The sequence below is a fragment of the Sorex fumeus genome, unplaced genomic scaffold, assembly GCF_029834395.1.
Source record: "Sorex fumeus unplaced genomic scaffold, SorFum_2.1 ptg000034l, whole genome shotgun sequence".
Taxonomy (NCBI): Eukaryota; Metazoa; Chordata; class Mammalia; order Eulipotyphla; family Soricidae; genus Sorex; species Sorex fumeus.
This window is the reverse complement of record NW_026606091.1, coordinates 36,342,502-36,366,383: the sequence shown is the minus strand read 5'-3', so window position 1 is coordinate 36,366,383 and position 23,882 is coordinate 36,342,502. Positions and strand designations below refer to the sequence as shown.

At 38.9% G+C, this 23,882-nt stretch overlaps 1 protein-coding gene across 1 annotated transcript in view; it reads right to left on the bottom strand.

The window, feature by feature from the left end:
* PLPPR1 (phospholipid phosphatase related 1) overlaps positions 1-23,882 on the bottom strand; it is a 193,161-nt gene that overhangs the window by 57,849 nt on the left and 111,430 nt on the right. The window contains exon 3 of the mRNA XM_056117127.1: positions 1,824-2,012. Coding sequence (XP_055973102.1) covers positions 1,824-2,012 — 189 coding nt within the window. The remainder of the gene's footprint in view (positions 1-1,823; positions 2,013-23,882) is intronic.

Genomic DNA, 23,882 nt, shown 5'->3' with positions numbered 1-23,882 from the left:
ATTTGCCTTGCACGCAGTCAACCTAGGTTCGATTCCCAGCATCCCATATGGTCCCCTGAGCACCACCAGGGGTAATTCCTGAGTGTAGGAGTAACCCCTCTGCATTGCCAGGTGTGACCCAAAAAGCAAAAAAATATATAATACATCATAAAATGATATGCTAATGAAAAAGGAAGGAACCCGCATGTGATTCTAGACTAAGTCACTGCCTGCAGGGAGAGCCACCATCGAACCATTCTGGACACAACTTAGTGGGAACTCCTGGTTTTATCTGGGGGCTGGAGTGTTCCACATTTTTATTTATATAGAAGTAAACCTTGAATATTTATCAGGTTCCTAGAGGTGGTAAGAAACAATAAGGGAAGCTAAGACAAATACTATGATCAGCTTTCTGTTGTTCTAAAGAGGAGTGAGTTCCAGGGTTCTCCATGACATCTCATTATCTTCAGGCAGAGGAACTGGCTCTGTGATCCTTAAGAAGGCAAAGATCAGCTTCCAACAAGGTCCTCCCTTATTTCTCACATTTGAGGATATGCCAGATATTGCACTAAACCATGTGGGGAAAATCAGCATGTTTAAGTCTTGTGACAACTCTATGAAGTAGACAGTTACAAGTTCCATGCTTATGTGGCAATAGGAAGCAGGGAGGTGTGGAATGGTCGAATGACTTGCTTAGAAAATCACATAGCTAAGATATGATGCCAGGCACGTTGGGTGGCAAATTGTGTCTTCAATAATACAGATAAATCATGTTGTGTTTCATCAAAGCTGACTTTAATTCCAACAACAGCCTTGATTACTTGGAGAGTTTGTTGAGTCCAGGATCGATGAGTCCAATGATCTAAATGAGCTGAAAGTACTAGGATTCATATGCACATGATCTATCTCCTCAATATTCTATTGCATTTGTCATCTTAAAGGGAGCAAAGATTTTCACAGAAAACAATTACTGAACAGAACATTCAATAATTCATATATTCCCTTGCATGTCAGTCAGCAATTTTACTCCTGTCTCAGAAAGAAGGGAAAGAGAGTCAGGTAGGAGAAATGATAACTGAAAATTGCATACCAAATAATCTGATTTTTTTTTAGCAAATTTAAACCTATGACTGTTTATTTTAAAACTTTTATTTTAAAACCTTCTCCAAAAGTCAGTTTCAATAAAGGAAAGTCTATTAAATAATTATACAGATAATTTAGATCTGTAAGCTCTCAAGACAATTCTCCTAGAGACTGTCTGATTACTTTTTTCTTTTTCCTCATGAGAGAAGAATAAAATGAATGAAAGTAAAGTTGCAGTATAATTGAATGAGGTGCAATGTGAACAGGGCTAGAGACATCAAGAATGAATCCCAGTCAACTTCAGGTCAAATGATCCCTCTCATCTCTGGCATCTCTGAATGTTCAATCAGAACAGCAGGAGATAAAGACCCTAGGGGATTTTATTGCTCTCTGATCTGAGTCTTTACATCAGCAACAGCCTTTATATAAAAGCCCTTTCCTGAATACACAGCACCCACAGTAGAGTTTTTCAAGAACATAGCAACTCCTCTGAACACATTAGCCAACAGTGCCTGTTGATTTATGATATTTACATATGCTTTCAATATGTATATTTAAACCCAGGGAACAAAAAACCACATGTATAAGAAAAGGCCTACTGTAATGAAATTGTATACAGAGTTCCACTCCCTGTGTACTGGCTGTCAGAGAAATCCCTTTGACAAGGCTCTGGTGAATGCCCAGGAAGAGAGGAAAGAGGAGAGACAGACAGGAAATGCTGTTTGGTACTGGACAATAAAGAAGTCTATTTCTGTACTTACAATAGCAGTTGGGGTGGCAGCCAGCACACAATAGAGCACCAGAGGGGTGATGAAGCTTTCTTCCTCTGTCCCTGGGTAAGGCTTCATTAAGTCTCCATCCTGACAGAAGAATCCTTGGATATGCACCTGAAAAGTGTCAGTGCATTCGAAGTAGTAGGCAAGCAGCACTGTCCCGGCCATGATGACAAGCTGAAAATACAGCATGGCCACAGAGAGACATTAGCAGGGCTTTGGAGCAGCGTTCGACCCCCGGAGCACACTCCCTCCATCACCCCAACAGCTCTCCTGGGATTGCAATTGGCGAGTGTGTGTGTGCCTGGCTCAGCTCTGGGCTGGGGGAGTGTGTGCTTGCTCGGCTGCCTCATGACATCTGTTATATAAACCTCCCGGCAAATAATGAACAGCTCCCATCTGAGAGGCGGACCACAAAAAGACTTGTGGAGAGACCCAGCTTCTGCTGCCGCCTCCTCAGAGGCTGTCTGGGTACCAGGGCACTCAGGATGGGGGTGAAAAGTTCCAAAGGTGGAGACATAAAGACCGGCAAAATGTAGCTGTGACATCCATTCATGAGAAATTTTGTAAAAACTTAGAGCTAAACTTACCTTGTTAGAAAATATCAGAGGTGGTGAATCATGAATAAATAAACAAATGAATATACAAGGAACTAAAGTGTGGAAGGAGAAATGGAGAAATTTCGGAACCATGCCCTAAATTAGGGGCAAAGATGAAAACACTGTACAGATATTCTGCATCAATTATAACTTTTAGCACTTTCCAAAGTAGTTTTTGCCTTTATTTCAAAGCATTTCAAAATATTTTGGTCAGCCAAGGACTTTGATGATGGTTTTATATCCTTATAAATATATATGGTCTGGTGTGATAGCACAGCGGGTATGGCATTTGCCTTGTATATGGCCAACCCAGGTTTGATTCTTCCATCCCTCTCGGAGAGTCCGGCAAGCTACTGAGAGTATCCTGCCCTCACAGCAGAGCCTGGCAAGCTCCCCCTGGTGTATTCGATATGCCAAAAATAGCAACAAAAAGTATCACAATAGAGATGTTACTGGTGCCCGCTCAAGCAAATCGATGAAAAGAGGGAGGACAGTACTACATAAATATATATCCTTCCAAAAAGCTAGATGTAAAAAGGATGACAATCATTCTTTAATTTTGATACATAAATGCCCTAGATACTCACTAAAGTTTAGATACAACCTTTAGTAAGCATAGGAATTAGGGAATATGAAAATGCCAACAATATGTTTCCCATTCATATTTGTAAAACACTAAAATGTCACGATCAGATGATGATATAGGTAGATGGAAAATAATTTCTAGAGGAAATTACAGAAAATTTAACTAAAAGAGATCACAAAGATATTCTCATAAAATCACTTTATTTCATATATGAGAACACCAATGCTCAACTAGGATATTGACCACTGCTAGACAGTGCCACAAATGCATCCAAATGCCTCTGAGGTTGTGTGTCAGCAAAGCATAAAAGAATGAAACAGAAAAAACTGGGTTAAAAGCATCAATGTAATCATGATGAGAAGAAAGCAGAAATTGGTAGGATAACTTCATACATCTTTTATGGCTTACAATGCTTTTATTTAAAAATATCTATAGGGGGGGTATGGTGCCGCCAGCAGGTCAGTCTGTACCTGTGAGGTGAGTGCATCAGCAGCCTGATGGCGCCTTCAGACTTCCAGATACCCCAAAATTGCTGCTGTGCCTTTGGCCAGACCCCAACAATTTGGGGTGAACTTTACCAAGAAAGTAAACAGCCAAAAGTTAGGTATGGAGTTCATGCACAATTCAATCAGTCTAATCAGTGGCTGAATAAATAGCAGTACTCCTACATAAAAAAAATATCTATAGGACAGTGAGAGTAAAACCATAACCTTTTCAGAATTTGGGAAGTTCAAAGTTCTTATTCTAACCTAAGAACGTGCAAGACTGTGATGTGTAAATTCAGACACAGAGAATACACAGAAGTTCCAGAGATGATTTGAATAGTCAGAAGTTTGATGGAAGGTACACTGGATAGAGGGTAGCAAGATCACATAGCTTGTCAGGGTTAAATGCAGAACTAGAAATCCTCATGTTTTGACTCCAGTATGAAAGAAGAATTTTTATCCTGACAGAAAAACTGCCTCCTATACAAAAGAATGAGGGGAAATAAAGAAACTCAGCTCAGAGAGGAACTGCTTGCATTTTGATTTACCAACGTATCCAGTTTTTCTGTGACAACACTTGAAGCAGAGCTTTGAATCTGGACCCACTCTCTACAACCAGGTTCAACATCTGTATTTATAGGGGATGTCCTTGGTGACTTGGGGAAAAATGTGGTGTCATGGATCAAACCCAAGCATACAATAGGCTATGCATAAGCACCAATCCTTTTAGCTATCTCCCTCTACCCTAATTTGTGTGTAGTGTTTGTGTGATATGGGGGTGTAATCCAGATCTCCTGTACGTTACATACAGGTGAGTGTTCTGCCACTGAACCATATCCCCAGCCTCCCAACACATCATTTTTTCTAAACTTTGGGTTAATTTTGATTAATAGTATTTATCCCATTCTTTCATTTCCCCCATTTTAATGTATCATTCTTTGTTTCAGAAGCCTGGAGAAATCTCCCAGTACTGTGACTCAAGTACAAACTCCTCACCACCCTACTATAAAGGTCTTTTGTCTTTCACCTAAACCTATCACCATCTTTGTCTCTTGATCGATGGGAATCACACTTCCTATACACAGTTCCATAAATGATTTGTTTTTGGCTCCCAGGGATTGATTCTTTAAGAATCTGGCATTTTCTACCCTCTATCCAGAGTACCTTCTGTCACAACTTCTAACCATCTAAATCATCTCCAGAACTCTTCCATGGATTCACTGTGTCTGAAGTGTACACATAACAGGTAAATCGCAAGCCCTCAAATCTCACACCTCTTTGGTTGGAAGTATCTGGCCCATTAATTTTCCTGTTTGCATCAGGGAACGTTCTTGATAAGGATATTTTCTATAAGAATGAGAGACACAGACTGGTTGAAGTGCTTGCTTTGCATGCAGCTGAACCAGGTTCAAGCTCTGGTACCACATAGTCTCCTGAACACCATTTGATACAGCCTTTGAGGCCTTCTGAGCAATCCTGGGCGTAGGTCCCCAAACACCACTGGGTGTGGCTTTGCAGGCCTTGACGAACTGCCAGGGTAGCCAGGTAATCCCCAGTACCACAGATTCTGAGCAGCGCTGCATCCTTGAATTGAACTGAGTTGGCTAAGAATCCCCAAGAGGGGCCTCTCGGCCTTCAGAGCAGCACGGGGAAATTCCCATCAGCTGCAAAAAGAAAAATTATAAAAAAAGAAAAAGAGGGGCAAGTGCTTGAAAGCTGTCCCCATGAGTGGGTACTCTTGCCTCTGGTTCGCTAGTTTACAAAGTCCAGGGAAGGATGTTTCTATTTGTTTTGTGTTTGGCAAAATGAGGCAACTTGATGGAAAGGATTCCAATAGCTGTTATGAATGATCTGGAGTCAACAAACAGGAAAACAAGCAGGATCTATGGGAACATTCTGGATATAACAAAAACAAAAGGGTATCTAGTTTTTTCTTTTGAGGAACAGAAGTGATATTTTATTGCTTGCCTTTGTGCTCCTACTTCCATTTATAAAAGGAAGAGGTGGGCTGGAATGACAGTACAGGGGGTAGAGTGTTTGCCTTGCATGCAGCTGACCCAGGTTTGATCCTTGGCACCCAATATGGTCCCTGGAGTCCCAGCAGGAGTGATCCTTAAGTGAAAAACCAGGAGTAAATCCTGAGCTCTCGAGCTCCTCTGGGTATGTCCCCAAAATGAAAAAAATGAATTAAAAAAATTTTTAAAGGAAGATGTGAAAAAAATGGAAGTTAACATATACAAATGTAGGTATATACTCACCTGTTACATGTGTATAAAACATGTACCTTTTATTTCACATACATGTAAACAGATTCATAGAAAAAGAATAAAAACATTTACAACACAGAAGTTTCTTAACATTAAATGCTTCAAAAGGAACAACAACACAAAGCCAAATCATATGCCTAAATGTGAATTCTGTAAAACAGCCTTGAAAAATTGCATGACCAATTCGATCCCAGAAGTAGTACTGAGAGAGAATAAAATAAATGAATCAATGAATTGCAAACATAAAGTACTGGAGAAATTTGGAGATCCCAATTGGTAGAGGCAGGTGGGAATTCTGGCAGCTTGTAGGACAAAACTGATCCACCAGCATACGTTCACTCCCTTTTGTTTCTCTTCTGAGCAGTTAGAAATCCCTGTATCATTTTCAAGCAATCCTCAAACTTCCCCGAGAGTCCCCAAAAACACTGGGTAGCGATGCATAGAAGTGAACATGAAACATTTCAGATAGTGATTTCAAGTTTCTTTTCTGCTGATTACTCTTGTGACCATACATTAGAAAGAAGCTTGAGCATTTTCTGCAGGAAAAGTCACCCTCACATTGATTCTGCATCCATGAGCAGAAAGGTCTGCATACCTGCAGTGGCAATGTGGCACAGTTAGCCATGAGTCTTCTCCCAATTCCTCCCTGTCCTGGGCCATAATTCATTACTGTCTGGGTTTGTGTTACTGGTGCCAGCTGGCATGTGTGCCATCTTCACTGCCTACTCCAGCCTCATTTAGGGATGCATGGAGGAAGGCCATAATGTTGGTGTCACAGGAACAGATGGGGAAGCTGTGTTGGACCCAAGTGTTTGTGGGAAGGTTGAGAATGTCAGTGTGCAAGGAGCAATTATGGCTGTCAGGGGGATAACAAGGTGTAAGGAGCTCAGGTACCAGGGAATGTCCTTAGCTGTCACTTCCTAAGGATGACAGTCTCATGGATGAAAATGAATGAAATCCTGATTATTTTACAGGGATTCAGAAGCCAGAAGTCGGCAATATGTGAAAACTAATCTCTCAGGGTTGGGAACACTGTTTTTTCCTACCCAGCCCCTCCACTGATTAGAGAAATGTGAATGTCAAAAAGAGTGATAGCTAGGAAGGTCACAAGCTTAAGGAAAGAGGCTGAGATGATAAGAACATTTTCCTCCTGTCTTAAAAGTTTGGATCAATTGCAGACCACTAATTTATAGCAGCCCCATATTATCTGAAGAGCAGGGGGACAGGTTATGGAGTTAAGATTCATGTGAATGAGTGTGTTTGTGTGCATGTACTCCTAAGTGTGGCCATGTAAGTAGGAGTGAGTCGTGTGAGATTAAACTGAGAGAACTGGTCTGTGCTGGGAGATACTCAGTCTATTTACACTGGGGAATCCTAGAGCTAAGTGACTACCCATCTTATTTTGCTCAAGAATGAAGGGTTTTGATTTTCATTTCCCTAATAATTAGTGACGATGAACATTTTTTATATATCTAATAGCTGTCTATGTGTTTTCTTCATGAAGTGTCTGTACATGTCATTTCCCCATTTTTTTAAATGTAGTTATTAAGGATTTTTTTGTTTTTGTTATAGAGCGTTGTGGTTATTTAGTACATTTTGTATAGTAGTCCTTTATCTAATGTAGTATATACAAACATTTTTGCACATTCTGTTGCCTATATTTTTATTTTAGCCTGAGTAACTTTTTCCATGGAAACACCTTTTAATCTGGTGCAGTCCAATTTTGACAGGCAATACACTGAGTCTGTATAATTCTGTGGATAAAACCATCATTTTGTGGGGGATGGAGCAATAGCACAGTGGGTAGGGTGTTTGCCTTGCATGCAGTCGACCCGGGTTTAATTCCCAGTATCTCATATGGTCCCCTGAGCACTGCCAGGAGTAATTCCTGAGTGTATGAGCCAGGAGTAACCTCTGTGCATTGCTGGATGTGACCTCCCCCTCCCCCCAAAAAAACCCCACATCATTTTGACAATGTTAATTCTTCCTATCCATGAACACAAACTATTCTTCCATTTCCTGGTGTCCTATTATATTTCAGTTGCAATTTGGTTTTCAAGGTATAAGTCTTTACATAATTTGCTAAGTTGACTTCTAGGTATTTGATGTTTTGGGGCATTACTGTAGATAAACATAATATTTTAAATATATTTTTCTTGTAGTTTATTATTGTGAAATAGAAATGGATCATCTAAGGATGCCAAGTAAAGAGGTGTATGGGGGGAAGGATGTTGTAGACCGGATGTAACACAAGGACATTGGTTGAGGATCTGAGCACTTTGATTTTGTGAGGTGAGGTAAGCGTGCACATCAAAACCATAAATTTTAACACTGTTGTACATCAAAAGAATAAATTTTAATATGTTGGGCCACGTGTTATAAACATCTGACTTTTCCTCTATGCAATAGCCTCTTTCCTCCTTCTCCTTCATATGCAGACTTCAAACATATGCAGGGCCCCAATAGACCCAAACCATAATAACTAAACTTGTAAAAAATGGGTTTGCTGGCTGGAGAGATAATATAGCAGGTATGACACTGGCATGTATGATCCAGGTTTGAGTCCTGACACTTCATCTGATTCCCCAAGAGCCACCAGGAGTGATCCTAAACACAGAGTCCAGAGTAAGCCCTGAGCACTGCTGGGTGTGTCCCAAAAATATCCCCTCAAAAACTAGCCTAGTTAGCCAAGGTGGTGGTGGGTGGGAGACTTTGGGACTTTTGTGGAGGAATACTGAAACTGGTGGTGGCTGTGGAGATGGAGCTCTGTTTGCCTGAAATAGTGCCTAAAAAATTGGAAAAAGAAAAATTTTAGTACTAAAGTTAGGAGAGTCCCAAACAAATTAAAGTACTTGGTGATTCTACCTGGTATAATGAATGTTTTACTCTCCAAAATGGTTCCGTAATTCTGGCCTGCCCACAAGTTATTAAGACCACCATAAATGAATCCGTCCAGCATCAAATATTTGTGGAAGTAATCACTGTGTTCCATTCCAAATTAAGACCTGAATTCTCAAAGAGGCTGATTTCAAGCAATTTGTGAGTCTATTGGGGCCCTGCATATGTTTGAAGTCTGCATGTGAAGGAGAAGGAGGAAAGAGGCTATTGCATAGAGGAGAAAAGAGTTCAAGTGAATGGATAGAGCAGCATGGTATTGGTTTTTACTTGGCCCCATGATCATGTTCCAGTTCCACAAAGAGAAGAGATAAAGGAAATTCAGGGCAAAAGCACATTATCAAAGGCTAAATATAATTTGGCATAACTGTAACACAGAAGCAATGTTTTAGTGAGGATTATAGGAAAAAGCATTTAAGGATTTGTATGCTTTTTTTCAGTATTGAGAATGAACAAACTAAGCATAAGAGTTAGAAGTTGCACAGAAGTCTGAGTGGGAACCTCAACTGCCAAGAATAGAAATGAGAACCACAGTGTAGAAAGAATGTAATAAAGCTGACAATGAGACATTGTCAGACTTCAGTAAAGACCCTTCAAGCTAAACATGACACTGTTAGAGAAGGTGAAGGTCGTCTATTCACAGTATAAACGAACCAAAATGGAGGCGGAGAAGGAAAAAGTGAGAGAGGAGGAAAAATGATGGTAAGGGTGATGATTAAGTGTATTTCCTAGGAATCTAAACATGTGACATGAATTTACTTTTCATATACCCAATCACACTGTGCAGTGTGTGGCACTGTAGCACTGTCCTCCTGTTGTTCATCGATTTGCTCAAATGGGCACCAGTAACGTCTCACAACAAATTGTGAGACTTGTTTCTGTTTTTGGTGTATCAAATACGTCACGGAGAGCTTGCCAGGCTTTGCTGTGCGGGCAAGATACTCTCCGTAGCTTGCCGGGCTCTCTGAGAGGGGGCTGAGGAATCAAACTCGAGTTGGCTGCATGCAGGGCAAACACCTTACCCACTGTGAGATATATATAATATTATATGATATATATAAATGATATATATTATTTCCAGTAAAAAAGCGTGAAAACACAGGCACAGAAAGATTTCAGGGATTGCATAAATTCAAATATAGAGATGACTACTGAAACTATAATATATTTCTCCATACCTCAAGTAGGTGACTTAGAGGAAAATACAATTACAGACACAGTTTTAAAAGAAACCATATTCTTCAGGTTTGGATACTTTGTTCAAGTATTTCCCAGCATCAGTTTTCTCTCCTCAGATGTATCAAGATTAACAATAACTAACTCATAAACATACAGTGAGGCATGTTTATATAGTCATTTTGTTCACGAAAAAGGAATTATATCAATTTCCATCAAATAAAAAAGTAAGCTAGTCTCAGAGTGAAAGTGAAACAGAAGGAAAAATGATATAAGCATCAAATATAAAATGAAAACAGTCAGAACATTGAGTAGCAGTTTCCAAGCAGTCAACATAAGAAAATGCTAGTAAGTTGCACATTTCATAATATCTGTAAGATTAAAATCCACTCAGTTCTTAATAATTAAGATCTTTCTTGAGGATAACACTGCTTTGTCCTTTCTGCCTTGCCTCAGGGAGTTTATGTTTATTGGGTTACTCCATTCCTTTGTGTTTACTTCTAACTTCTTTGTGCTCTGTTGACTTGTAAATATTGTTTTTCTCTTCTTCTTAAGTCCTTTGCATAGTTAATTCAGAGCAATGTCCTTTTTGTATGAACATAAAGAAGACAGCTAACGCTATGCTTTTGTAATTCAGGAGTTAATGACTGTGAATGATATTTTCCTCCTGGACATCTGTTCTCTTTTTTTTTAATTTTTATTAGTGAAAAACCATGAGGTACAGTTGTAGATTTACAAATTTTTGTGCTTGGGTTTCGATTATACAATGATCAAATACCCATCCCTCCACCAGTGCCCATTTTCCACCACCATGGATCCCAGTATCCCTCCTACACCCATCCCCCCATCCCACCCTGCCTCTGTGGCAGGGCATTCCCTTGTGTTCTCTCTCTCCCTTTGGGTGTTGTGGTCTGCAAAAGAGGCATTGAGTGGCAATCATCTTCGGTCCATAGTCTACTTTCAACATGTATCTCCCCTCCTGGGAGGATCCTCCAAACACCCTTTATTGGTTGCTCCTTTCTCTATCTGAGCTGCCCTTTCCCCTAGAGTGCCCGGCTGGCCTCTAAGCCATGGAGTAATCCTCCTGGTACTGATCTCGGCTATTCTTGGGTATTAATCTCCTATTTTGTTACTTTATGTCCCCTAGATGAATGCAATCTTTTTATGTCTATCTATCCCTCTCTTTCTGACTCATTTCACTTAGCATACTTTCCATGTGGTACCACTTGTATGTAAAATTCATGACATCTGTTCTCTTGACTCAGTTGCCCTTATTTCCTAACACCCCAAAAGCAGGGTCCCTACGAAGGACTGGATGGACCCAGGTCAAATGGTGAGCTATGTGCTACCCTGGCACCTAAATGGGCCTGGCCAAAGTGCCATAATGCTTAACTATAAGATAAGAGCATGGTCATGGACAAATTTTGTCATGATCCAAAAAGTAGTAGCTAGATTCAGACCCTGCTAAATGATTAATCTTGCCTGAGCACTGCAGTCTGAGTCTGTGGCAAGATGTTCCCAGGAGAGCCACACTACAACTCTCAATCTATTTCTTACTGTGTCCATACAAAAATAACTAATGTTAAGAAGTAGAATAAAGATATTAATTAAGATGTTAATTAAGTTATTGGACTAAGGAAATGAGGAATATCCCTAGGTGGTGATGGTCAGTCAGGAAGGGCTTTCACATGTTGATTTTGCTACTGGACTGGGTGAAGGACTAGGTATATGTCTACCCCCAGTGCGGGGGAGTTGGAGAGAGACTGCTGGGGAGTTGGAGAGATGAGACTTGGAGACAGATGAGAGAGAGAGAGAGAGAGAGAGAGAGAGAGAGAGAGAGAGAGAGAGAGAGCAGGGCAGCAAAATGGAACATGGAGAGTCTAGCATGGGGGACAGAGGGAGGAGGATGTAGAAGAAGAATACAGGAACAGGCACATGGAGAGAGAGCCCAGGCTGTGTGCAAGACGTAGTGTGGAGAGATGAGCAGGAGAGACAGGAGGAGACAGGAATGAGGGGCAGTATGAGACTAGAATGGGGGGCTCAGAGAGACTAGAACGGGCATGTGGGGAGAATAGAATAAACAGCAACTGATCAATCAACCGTCTTAGCCCTTATTTTCTCCTAAGTCTGCCCCATGACACGGGCTGCCCCAGCTGGGCAAGTGACCTGAGGCCCACCCGATCCGGTTGGAGAGGGGGAGAGCGATCAGGCCTCCCCTGGCTGCCCAGAGATTATACAATTTCTGATGATGACTGGTCAGGAATTGCTCTTGGGTTCTCATCTAGAACACACATGAAAAGCATATAACTAGTAATGGTGCTGTTCTTCATATAAAACATAATACAATCTGAATATGGGTTTCTAATGCTGTCATATGAAATACAAATGCACAATAACAACAAAAACGATATCATGGGACTGGAGGATGGAACAGAATGAATCAGTCTGCATTGAGAGAGACGACACAAACAAATTTAGAACTATTGGAAACTGGCTTTGTATTTAAGGGGTGTGTGGGGAATTCTTGGGTCTCTGTTTTTGTTATCTGTACAGTGGGATTAATAATTCTGTAGTGCTTACCTTTTCAGTTCATCATTAACATTAAATGAGGATTATGTATAAAGCAAAGCAGTGTCTGACACAAGCATTTTCTAGAAGAATGTAAGGACCATCTATTTCTCAAGCACTCCTTTCTCTCCATTTCTCTCCAGATAGGTTTTAAAAGTACTTGGGTAGCAGCAAATTAGAGACTATCTTCCAGTAAGTAATGAGCTAGTTAAAAACAAAGCTACATTTTTCCCTCTCCTTAAAAATTTCTTATTTACTGATTCAATTATTCAAGAACAGTACTCTAACAATAAGTACACTTAGTGTTAGAATAGATTAGTGGGACATAAAAACATCAATCAGGCTAATCTCTGTAGAACAGACTTAACCTCCCCACAACTCCAATTTCATCTTTCAAATAAGATTATGCTACTTTACAGGGTCATAATGAGAACTGAGTATGTTAAAAATACTGATGGCAGTATTTAGCACAGAGTAGGTGCTTAGAAAATACCATTGCTAATTGTTATTAGTCTCACTTTGTGTGATTACATCTTAATAGAACCTTTTAGTGATTTCCCAAACTTCAGGTTTCAAACAATCAATATATTTTGAAATAAATATATATTAATTTGGGGTTCAAGAGAAATATTTAGTCAAAAACACACCGAATCAATATATCAGCATATTTTACACATAGTAAGGTCAAGTATTATTAAGTGAAACTTCTTTTTCTGGATTGTATGATATAGGTATATTTCAGTTTTTAAAATATTTTTAATTGATTGATGCATCTCCTTCCCCCAGTCCTAAAATAAAGAATGTTTTGACCACACACACACACAGATCTATAAGAATGTAAAGGTTTTTATATTTTAGGCAACAATATTACTACATAGCACTAGTCGCTGCTTTGTGAAACTTGTTTATTACATAATACATAAGAAAATTAAGAACAATAAAATGTAAAATGTATTTCTTACATAAATTGTAGTAACAAATTCTTCAAAAGCAACATGACTTTATCAGATTCTTGTCTTAGTATAAGTTCCTATATTATAATGACTATTATTAACTCAACCTATTTCCCCCAAGACCTGCATGCATTAGTTAATGGGATGTGATAAGAATGATATCTTCCTGTGAAAGTTGTAGTTCACTCATGTATGTATGAGAAATCATCCCCTCTCTTCTTCATGGAGAATGAAAGGTTTTCCCACATAAGATAACGTAGAATCATTTAAGATAATATAGTGTCATATAAAATAGCATTTGAAGTTACGAAGCTAATTCTGGTAAGAGAGAATCATTTTTTTTAGCTTTTTTAATAGTTTCTTCCACAGAATATCCCATCAATTCAAATATTCTGCCTGACTTATTATTAAAATTGTGTTATTTGCTATTTAGTTTTATTAACAACTTTTAAGGGCTGGAGCAATAGCACAGCAGGTAGGGCTTTTGCCTTGCATGCAGCCAACATGGCCAACCTGAGTTCAATTCCTCCGCCCCCTCAGAGAGCCTGGCAAGCTACTGAGAGTATCTCACCCACACGAAAAAGCCTGGCAAGCTACCCGTGACGTATTCGATATGCCAAACACAGTAACAACAAAGTCTCACGATGAAGACATTACTGGGCCCACTCGAGCAAATCAATGGGAGGACAGTGACAGTGAACAACTTTTAAAAAGAAATTTTGTTGACAACATCTAGATGCAGTAGGTAATAAATATTAACTGACTGCTGTAACAATCTCATTCCATCTGTATACCCCTGTCACAGTCATTTCAAATGCCTCAGCATTTCTCCCCTCTCATCCAAGGTATTGAACTAGGGTCCTTCAGTTGCAGCTTCTGTAGTTCCCTGTCTGGTAATCTAAACAACATCCTCTCACCAGGTTAGAGTCTCAATGTTTTCATAAATGTTTCCTTCTTTCTCCAGTTTTCTCACTCCTGACACCTTACCTGATTAGTTTACTTCATTTTCTTGTATCAATAGCATAGTTCCATCAAGGCCTTTGTATCTTATTACCTACACTATGGAAATATTATCTACTGCCTCAGCCTTTGATTTATCAACCCCTTTATACCACCCCTTACTAGCTTTGTGCAGTGACAGTATCATAGCCAAAGATGTTGATCAAGGTGCAATTATTGCTAGTTGAAAATCATACCAGCGCTTACCTTACTGCAGAAGAATTTTGATTATAATACACTGCTGTAATTAAGTTTTTCTACTCCAAAATATCTAGACTCCAAAATATAAACAGTTCGAGCCAAGCAAAGCAATTTTTTATATATGGATACTAGCACAGTGGTAGGGCATTTGCCTTGCGCACAGCTGGTCTGGCTGAGCTGGTTCCATTTCTCCGCCCCTCTCAGAGAGCCTGGCAAGCTACCGAGAATATCTTGCCCACACGGCAAAGCCTGGCAAGCTACCCGTGACGTATTCAATATGCCAAACACAGTAACAACAAGTCTCATGATGGAGACGTTACTGGGCCTGCTCGAGAAAATCGATGAAAAATGGGAGGACTGTGACTGTGGACCATGGAGGTTAAAGTATGTCACTGTCACCGTCTTCCCATTGTTCATCGATTTTCTCGAGCGGGCCCAGTAACGTCTCCATCATGAGACTTGTTGTTATTGTGTTTGGCATATTGAATACATCACGAGTAGCTTGCCAGGCTTTGCCGTGACTTTAACCTAGATCATTTAATTTTTTAATTTAAAAAATTTTTATTATAACACTGCAGGTTATCAAGTTGTTCATAATATAGTTGCTTCAGGAATTAAATGTGCCACCACCAGTCCCACCACCAGTGTGCCCCACCACCCCAGTCTTCACCCTTGCAGGTTCAAATAAACTTATTTCATATTGTTTGTTATGACACAAATTAAAAGGCAAAAGGGATTATGGAAACGTAGATCAATAAGAGCCAATTTGTGATCATTATTATGTCTCACAGTGATGTTACTGAAGTCATTGTCTGGAGACCTACTCTTCTGGTCAGTGCTAGTTGAGCCTTCTGTATTATTGCTTAGGCTCACTGAGCTTAGCCTTACCCATGTTTTTGATAATAGAGAGAAGTTTGCCATTTGACTAAAGCCTTAGTTGGTAAACCCCATCAGGTTTTACTCCTCAGCAGAAAATACACAGATCTATCTCTGACTCTTGACTATCTACACCTTCCTATTTGGCCACTCCTTAAAGAACAAATGCATATATTATGTCCTTGTCCTCTCATTGGAGGAACAGGATATTTCCTTCTTCCAGTTAAGAGTATTCATTAGGGATATTAAAAAGAAACGTAAGATGCATAATAATATTTATAGTTTCATGTGGATTGAAAACGACACATAAAGATAGATCATTGCTGTGTTTAAGTTAGCTAAACTGAAATGAAAAATTATTTCTTTCATTTTTGCAGTGTTTTTTGTTTGCGGGGGGTGGAGACATATCCAGCATGCCCAAGATTTCCTCCTAGCTCTGTGCTCAGGGATCACCCCTGGTAAAATCAGAGGACCATATGAGGTACCAGGCATTGAATTAGGGTCTTCTTCCTACAAGGCAAGAGCCTAACCCCTGTCTATCTCTCTGGCACCTGAAGTTTTTCCTTTATTAACAAAAATCCATCAAAAATACAAATAATGGGTGCTAAATGCATAGTGACATAAAGCTGGCAGGCTTCACTAATAGAAATGAGGTAGAATGAAGATTTAAAATGATTTTAACATTGGAGAATATCCCTTGAGTTGCAAGGCTTTGCTGCTCAATAGCCATAGGTTTGTAGCCTGTGGCTCAGGGACAGAAGAGTGGGTTAGCAAGCACACGTGTAGAGAACCACACTGACAGGAAAAGCAGGCAAAGCTGAGTTTCAATGCGATAGCTTCAACAAGCCGAATTCTGTCAAGTAGTATGCTTGAAAAAGACACTAAGTGTCAGACAAGTTCTGACAGGCCATGTTGAATCCTTGACCCCCACCTAATAAGATATTGATTAGAGGACCAAACTAACTCACGCTCAGACTTCTGATGCCCAAACTGTGACATCCTAGATGTGTGGTGAAATTTTAATTACTATGCTTGTGGTGGGCTGGAGCGATATCCCAGTGGGTAGGGCATCTACCTTGCATGCAAATGACCCGTGTTCAATTCCTCCGCCCCTCTTGGAGAGCCCGGAAAGCTACCGAGAGTATTCCGCCTGCACAGCAGAGCCTGGCAAACTCCCCTTGGCATGTTTGATATGGCAAAAACAGTAACAAGTCTCACAATGGAGACGTTACTTGTGCCCGCTCAAGCAAATCGAACAATGGGAGGACAGTGCTACAGTGCTATGTTTGTGGCAGTTTATTACAGAACATAGAAAATGAAGGTAGAGGAGAAATTCTCAGCAGGTAAATCTAATCACAGCTCTGATGCTCTAAATCTCTGTCAGAGGCAGCAGAATCTGGAACATTAGTCTTGCCTCTGCTAAGGTGGAAGTTCATGAACTTTCTAACTCATAGACCTCTTTTATTCTTTTCCTCTTTTGGTCCCCAAACCTGAAACATGTTATTTACTTACCAATTAGCATTTATTTACATGAAAAAATTATTTTGATTTCTAATTTTAGTAATTTCACTTCTAAATACAAATGTAGAGATTCTGAATAGTGTAAGAAGAAATAATTAAACTATGACTTTTATCCAAAATTCAAGAAAGCAGATCGTTTGATCTAGGCATGGCACAGATAAATAAACATTTCATTCTACTCAAGGTTTCTGAAAGGCAGAAAATAGTTCACTAACCTTGGACTGACAACACTGGAGATGTTCACCTGGGCAGACGCTGACTGTTCTCCGAGAACTGCACTCTAAAGACCCAGGGGTGATTCTATTGCAGGATTGATCCTGATTGGAGCTAGGTACTGAGCCCAGCTTAGGTTCATAAATTTCTCTCTCAAGATTGGAAGTGAAATGTAAGAATCTCATGTTTCTTTGATTTTTCTGGCCTCCCAAGCAGTGATCAGGGGGCCTGGGAGCCACTCCAAGTGATACTTGGTCGACTGGGAGGGCGAGCACAATACTAAGGCCTGAGGATGTAGTGCTGCTGGGACCCTGCATTCTGGGGACCACCAAAGCTACCCGGAGGGATACTGGGATTGGTGGGGGTGGAGAATGGGCACTGGTGGAAGGATGGGCACTTGATCATTGTATAACTGAAACCCAAACACAAAAATTTGTAAGTCTACAACTGTACCTCATGGTGTTTCACTAATAAAAATTAAAAAACTAAAAAAGAACTCTAGAGCACCACCTGGGGCTATACGAAGGGGAACATACAGAGTTTGGGATTGAATCAGACTCAGGCAGGGTTGCAAAGCTTGTGCTCCTAATCCCTGCACTCTCCCCAGCTCCTCATGTGTCCTTCTGACCACTTGAATTCATAACATGTAAATCCAGGAATTCCCTCAGAGCTGTCTTTTGAAACTGTCTAATTTTGGAAAATTGATGAAGACTAATGAAGAGATGAGAAAAGTGAATGGACAAAGTCAAAAGACGGCAAGACATAAAGAGAAAATAATTTTGGTCATCAAGACTTTTTGATTTCTCATTTTGGTTCATGCTATAGAAAGTTTATAATTATTGGGTTTCACATGATTCACTTTCATCTTTATTTTTTAAGAATGTTTAAAGAATGTCCTTATTGGCTTCACATAGTTGTTTTTCTGTCACATGAATCCAAACTTCCATGAAAAAAAAAACAACCCATCCCTGCTCCCCAAGGCCCTTCAAGAAATTTGTTATTTAGGACTCTGGAATGAGACCCCTGTTCCAAATTCACAACTCTTCTTGGGCTGAGTGGTCCCAGTTACTACTTCATTGTGTGAAGGAGCACTACTGAAAAAGTTACAAGAAGGAAAAGGGTTATCTGAATGCCAGTGTTTAAAAACATCAGAAGTATCACTTTCCTCCTGCAGAAAAAAAGGGAAAATGCATATTTTCAGTATCCCCTCCTCCATCCCAACCCTCCCCCTGCCTCTATGGCAGGCAATTTTCCCCATACTCTCTCTTACTTTGGGGCATTATGGTTTGCAATATAGACTGAGAGACTATCACATTTGGTCTTTCATCTGCTTTCAGCACACTTCTTCCATCCCAAATGATCACTACAGCCATCATTGACTTAGTGATTCCTTCTCTATTCCATCTGCCTTCTCCCCCAGATTATGAGGCAGGCTTCCAACTATGGAACTATATTCCTGGCCTTTGTGTCTACTGTACTTGGGTGTCAGTCTCATATTATGTTATTTTTGTATTCCACAAATGAGTGCAGTCATTTTATGTTTGTCTCTCTCTTTCTGATTCATTTCACTTAGCATGATACTCTCCATGACCATTTACTTATAAGCAAATTTCATGACTTCATCTTTGCTAAAAGCTGCATAGTACTCCATTGTGGAGATATACCAAAGTTTCCTTTTTTAATGAAAATTTTTAACTTTATTTTTTGTTTGTTTTTATTTTTTAAATTTTATTTTGTTGAATCACTGTGAGATACAATTGCAGACTTACAAACTTTTGTGATTACAATTTAATCATACAATGTTCAAGTACCCATCACTCCACCAGTGCCCATTCTCCACCACCAACGTTCCTAGTATATCTCCCGCCACCCCCACCTCTTCTCATTCCCTGCTTCTGTGGCAGGCACATTCCCTCTTACTCTCTCTCTTCTTTTGGGTGTTATGGTTTGCAATACAAGTACTAAATGACCATCATGTTTGGTCCATAGTCTACTTTCAGCATGCATTTACCATCCCGAGCAAGCCTCTCCAATCATCATTTACTTAGTGGTCCCTTCTCCATCCCAGTTGCCTTTTCCCCAGCACGTGAAACTGTCTTCCAAGCCGTGAAGCAATTCTCATGGCCCTTATCTCTACTATCCTTAGATGTTAGTCTCCTATAATGTTCCATCATTACATGACTGAAACTCAAACATGAAAGCTTTTTAACTGTATCTCATGGTGAGTCAATAAAAAAAATGAATCAGAAGAAAGGAAAAATGGGGAAATGGGTATGTGAACACAAAGTTCATATGCCATCCACACACTAGTCGAAACATGAAGGAAAATCTTTGGAAATATGATTACCCCAGTAGCCAGAATACTTAGCTCAACTCGATGGTTGGAAGAATAAATAGGTTCAAATGGTAATTTGAGTGTAAATAGTAAAAATAACCCCACTAACCTCTGAAATGAGGGCTTCTCAACTTTTACAGAGAGGACTGAAGAAACTTCCTAATATGATAAATTAATATATATGTATGTATAATTTTCTAGCAATCTTTAGCATTTCCTTCTTCCAGGTTCTCGGTAAAAGAGGCACAGGCTTAATAAGTAGACAGTCATTACGTGAGCAAAACCTGACTTCACAAGTAGATGTACAGGTTCTTTAATTCAATCATTGTTGATGCACTATTTGCTTTCTAACTGAGACCTCAATTGGCTTGGGGGAAACTAGTTTGACTCTCTGACCAAAGAATGTCTTTTCAGTTTGTTCCGACAAATTATGTCTTAGCTGAAGGAGAAAAAGGGAACTGGATTCTTATTTCCTTTGGACTGTTTATGCTATAGATAAATCCTCATTGAGAGCCTAATGTATAGTATTGAAAGTAAATAAATTACAAAAATAATTTACAAAAATATTTTACAAAATAAATTACTTTACATTTGCAAAAATAAATTGCTTAAGAAAGAAACCTGAAGATCAGTCAAAATCATTTAATAAAAAAAATAGGATAGAAGAGGATTTCAGCACAACCAAAGAAATCTGGCTTGTTGTTATGTATCCTCTGTAGTACAAGAATTAAGTGTTCTATGGATTTCATCCTCTCTTTGATCCCAAATTTTCCTTTGGTGGTTATGGGATGTAATACACTTTTCTATTACTAGGAATACTTTGGTATAGGCATTTAGATGTAGTTGTTACAAAAGGAACCTTGGATCATAGTGGGTGGACACTGCTTTAGAGAAATACTAAACCTCCTAAAAGTACTAAAGAATTCTTAAACCACCTTTGTAATGGGATGAAGGCTCACTTCTGTGCTCCTAAGCTCCGTGTGCAAACCTAACCAGATCCTGGTGCCTACGATACTGAATTTCTGGTATTTCCCTTCTCCAGGCCCTAAGATAAAGAATGTTTTAACTTTATAAACTCAAGTTAGCACAGGTAGGCAAACAGGTATATACACATGATAGGCTTAATGAATAAAGAAATTTTATATTTTGTTTTATTGAATTAAATTATGCCATGTGTTCAGGAAATATATATATATATGCGCCCTGAAACTGTTATGCATGACTAGTTAATTGGTTGAAACTAAAGTTATTGTTTTTAGTTGCTTACTTTGGGGGGCACAGATTGGGCTATACTCAGTGTATTCATTGTTTACTTCTGGCTTTATGATTAGGGAATCACTCTCAAATGTACTCAGGGGATCATATGTGTTGCCAGGGATCAAATCAAGGGAAGCTATGTGAAAATTAAGTGCCTTAAGCCCTGTACTATCTCTCTAGCTTCTAAAAGTAAGGTTTTTTAATATAAAGCACTGATCTCTGGTATGAAAAAAAATTTTTTTTTTGAATTTTTTCTTTTTCTTTTTTTTTTTTTTATTTATTTATTGAATCACTGTGGGAAAGGTTACAAAGCTTTCAGGTTTATGTCTCAGTCATGCAAATATCAAACACATTTCCCTTTACCAATACTTATTTTTTACCCTGAAGAACCCCAATAAAACCCCACCCCCCACCCCTCCCCGTCCCTGTGAGGCAGATGAATTCTAGTTAACACTCTATCTGCTTTGATTAGATTCATTGTTGGTATGAAAAAATTTAATAGGCTAATTTCACAAGAGACACAAAAAGAGAGGGAAATCTGAGTTTGAAAAAAATTGTAGCTCTTTTTCTCTAAAATAAGTGAGGCTATCAAAAATGCAGGTTTTTTTCATGATTTTAAGAGGATATTTTTCATGGATTTAAGAGGATAACAGGTTGCTACTAAACATTAAAATCACACTGCGATTTCTTAAATAACTTGGAATGAAAAAAATCAACAATGTGTGCTAGGTAGAACAAATATTAAAAACTCCTACGGAAAGATAAAGCCCAGGAAACATGGTGGAGTTTCCTGTATTTGCTTTCAAATAATTTTAACCGGAAGTACTTAAGATGCCATTTTAATTTCCCTACTGGAGGGGAACATGATTCTTCTTGCTAAGTTACTTGGGAATTAGGCAAATGAAAAGAAATGAAAAAAAAATCAAATTGACCAGTTTGTTTTCCTTTTTAATTAAAACAGGTAAATCTCAACATTGCAAATTATTTAGATGTTCTCATTTTCTTAAAAAATGACTGGGTGGGGATTTTCCTTATTCCTCTTAAAATTACTGTTTCTTCTATGATAGTGCCTCTCCCAAACACTTTTGAAGATTCTGCATAAATGCAGAAACCTGCATCTCACTCTCACTGGAGAGTGTCAGTGCAGGTCTTCAGGCCTGCATCTGCCTCACTCTGGCTACATCTGGATGCAGTGAATTAATCTACTGAAAGCAGTCAGGTGCACATCTAGCTTCGGCAGCTTGCCAGGGGTCTCCCACTCTGGGCATACTGATGGATTGCAGTGATAGAAATACTCTCTATATCTACTCTCAATGTGTTATATGTATGGCTAGCAAATCCTTCAAATGTGACTATCGCAGCTGAGGAGTACAATGTCATATTCTATTTCATTTTAATTTATTAAATTTAAATTTTATTCCATCTCATCTTAATGGCGGCACATAGCTAATAACCAGACATTAGAGGTGCATGATGGCTTTGCATTAACACAGTGAGCTATAGACCAACTTCATATTTGAATCTTTGTTTATTTGGTCAATTTTGGGGCAATACCCAGTGGTGTTTGGAACAATTACTGGCTCTGTGTCCAGCAGTGACCAGAGGTGGTGCTTGCGGCCCAGGTGTATGGGGGAGGGGTTGAACCGCGGTCAGCTGTGTGAGAGGCAAGCACTTTAACCTTTCTACTGTATATCTTTGCCTCCTGAATATCTTAATAATAATAAGTGTATTAATAATAAAATGCTCATATACCACAGTATGCAGTTTAAACATATACCATGAGAATTTTACTCACTAGTCATCATTCATCATTAACATTTGGAATGAACTTATTCTTCTAGACTCAATCATAGGTAGATTTAAAATTATATGATAGGGGCCTGGAGATAGTAGAGTGATTAGAGCACATGCTTAGCAAGTGCATCATAGTTAGAGTGTCCCTGAAGAGTCATTTTTCCTAGCATATTCTATTATTATGTTATAATACAGTTATTTACAATGAAATAAGAAAAATAAACAATATATATTCTGTTTTTCTAAGTCAGTCTCACTGTAGTCATTACTATCCAAGGAGTTCTAATTGACTGTTTTAGTACATTAGGGTTAGCATGTTGTGCCAATGAAGAAAAAAAGAAAGCATGGATAAATTCAAAGGAAGTGAGCTTTGCATTGAGGGCAGATAAAGATAACATTTTATTACATACTCAGAAGGAAATAACTGAAGCATTTGAGCATACAAGTGACATGATCAAATCTGTCACTGAAGAGCATGACCTTGTCAGTAATCTGTATTAGATCAGAGAAACTCTTGGCAGAGAAATCTGAGTTGGTATAAAGGTTCATCAAAGGTCAGATACCAAATACTATACATCTAATACTACTGCATTTCTAGTGAAAACTCACAAAATCCTATTTAACTTTCTATCACAATAGAAGTAAAATATTTTTGTGCTGGAAGTTGAGACAATCAGTGACTATAGTAAAAATATAGAATAATCCATTCATTTCACATGGTGATAAATGACTGTTAGTCATTAAGGAAGAAACAGTGCACAAAATGAAGTCTGTTCACATGGTAAAAACTGTAAAAGGAGCAGTTCTGGGGGTTGTGGAAAATAAGAAAATTAATTCTGAGATTCCTATTAGCCATCTAAGTCAAATGTCAAGGAGATAGGCTTATGGGCTGAAAATACACTTTTTCTTTTTTTCTTATTTTGATTTTCTTTTTCTTTTCTTTGTTTCTTTCTTTCTTTGTCTTTATTTTCTTTTGTCTTTTTTTGAGATACATTTTAGTAGTTAGCAGAGCATGGAAGCAGCTAGTGGATGGGCAAGCACAACTAAAGAGGAATCTATGAGAGGAAGTGGAAAGAGTAAACAAGTGGAATTAGCAAAGAAAACTGAAGAAGGTGGGGAGAAGAATACAGTTGAAGTGAAAGTAACATCCAATGAATAATCAGAAAATCTAAAGAATGAGAGGGTTTTGGTTCATGAGTTTGTGTAATTGTGCCGAGGAGGCAGAGTATGTAGTAATGACTGATAGCATCAGTTTCCAAAATGACAAATTATTAAGGACAGTGGAAGAATAGAAGAGGCAATCAGGAGTCAGGAAAATACCT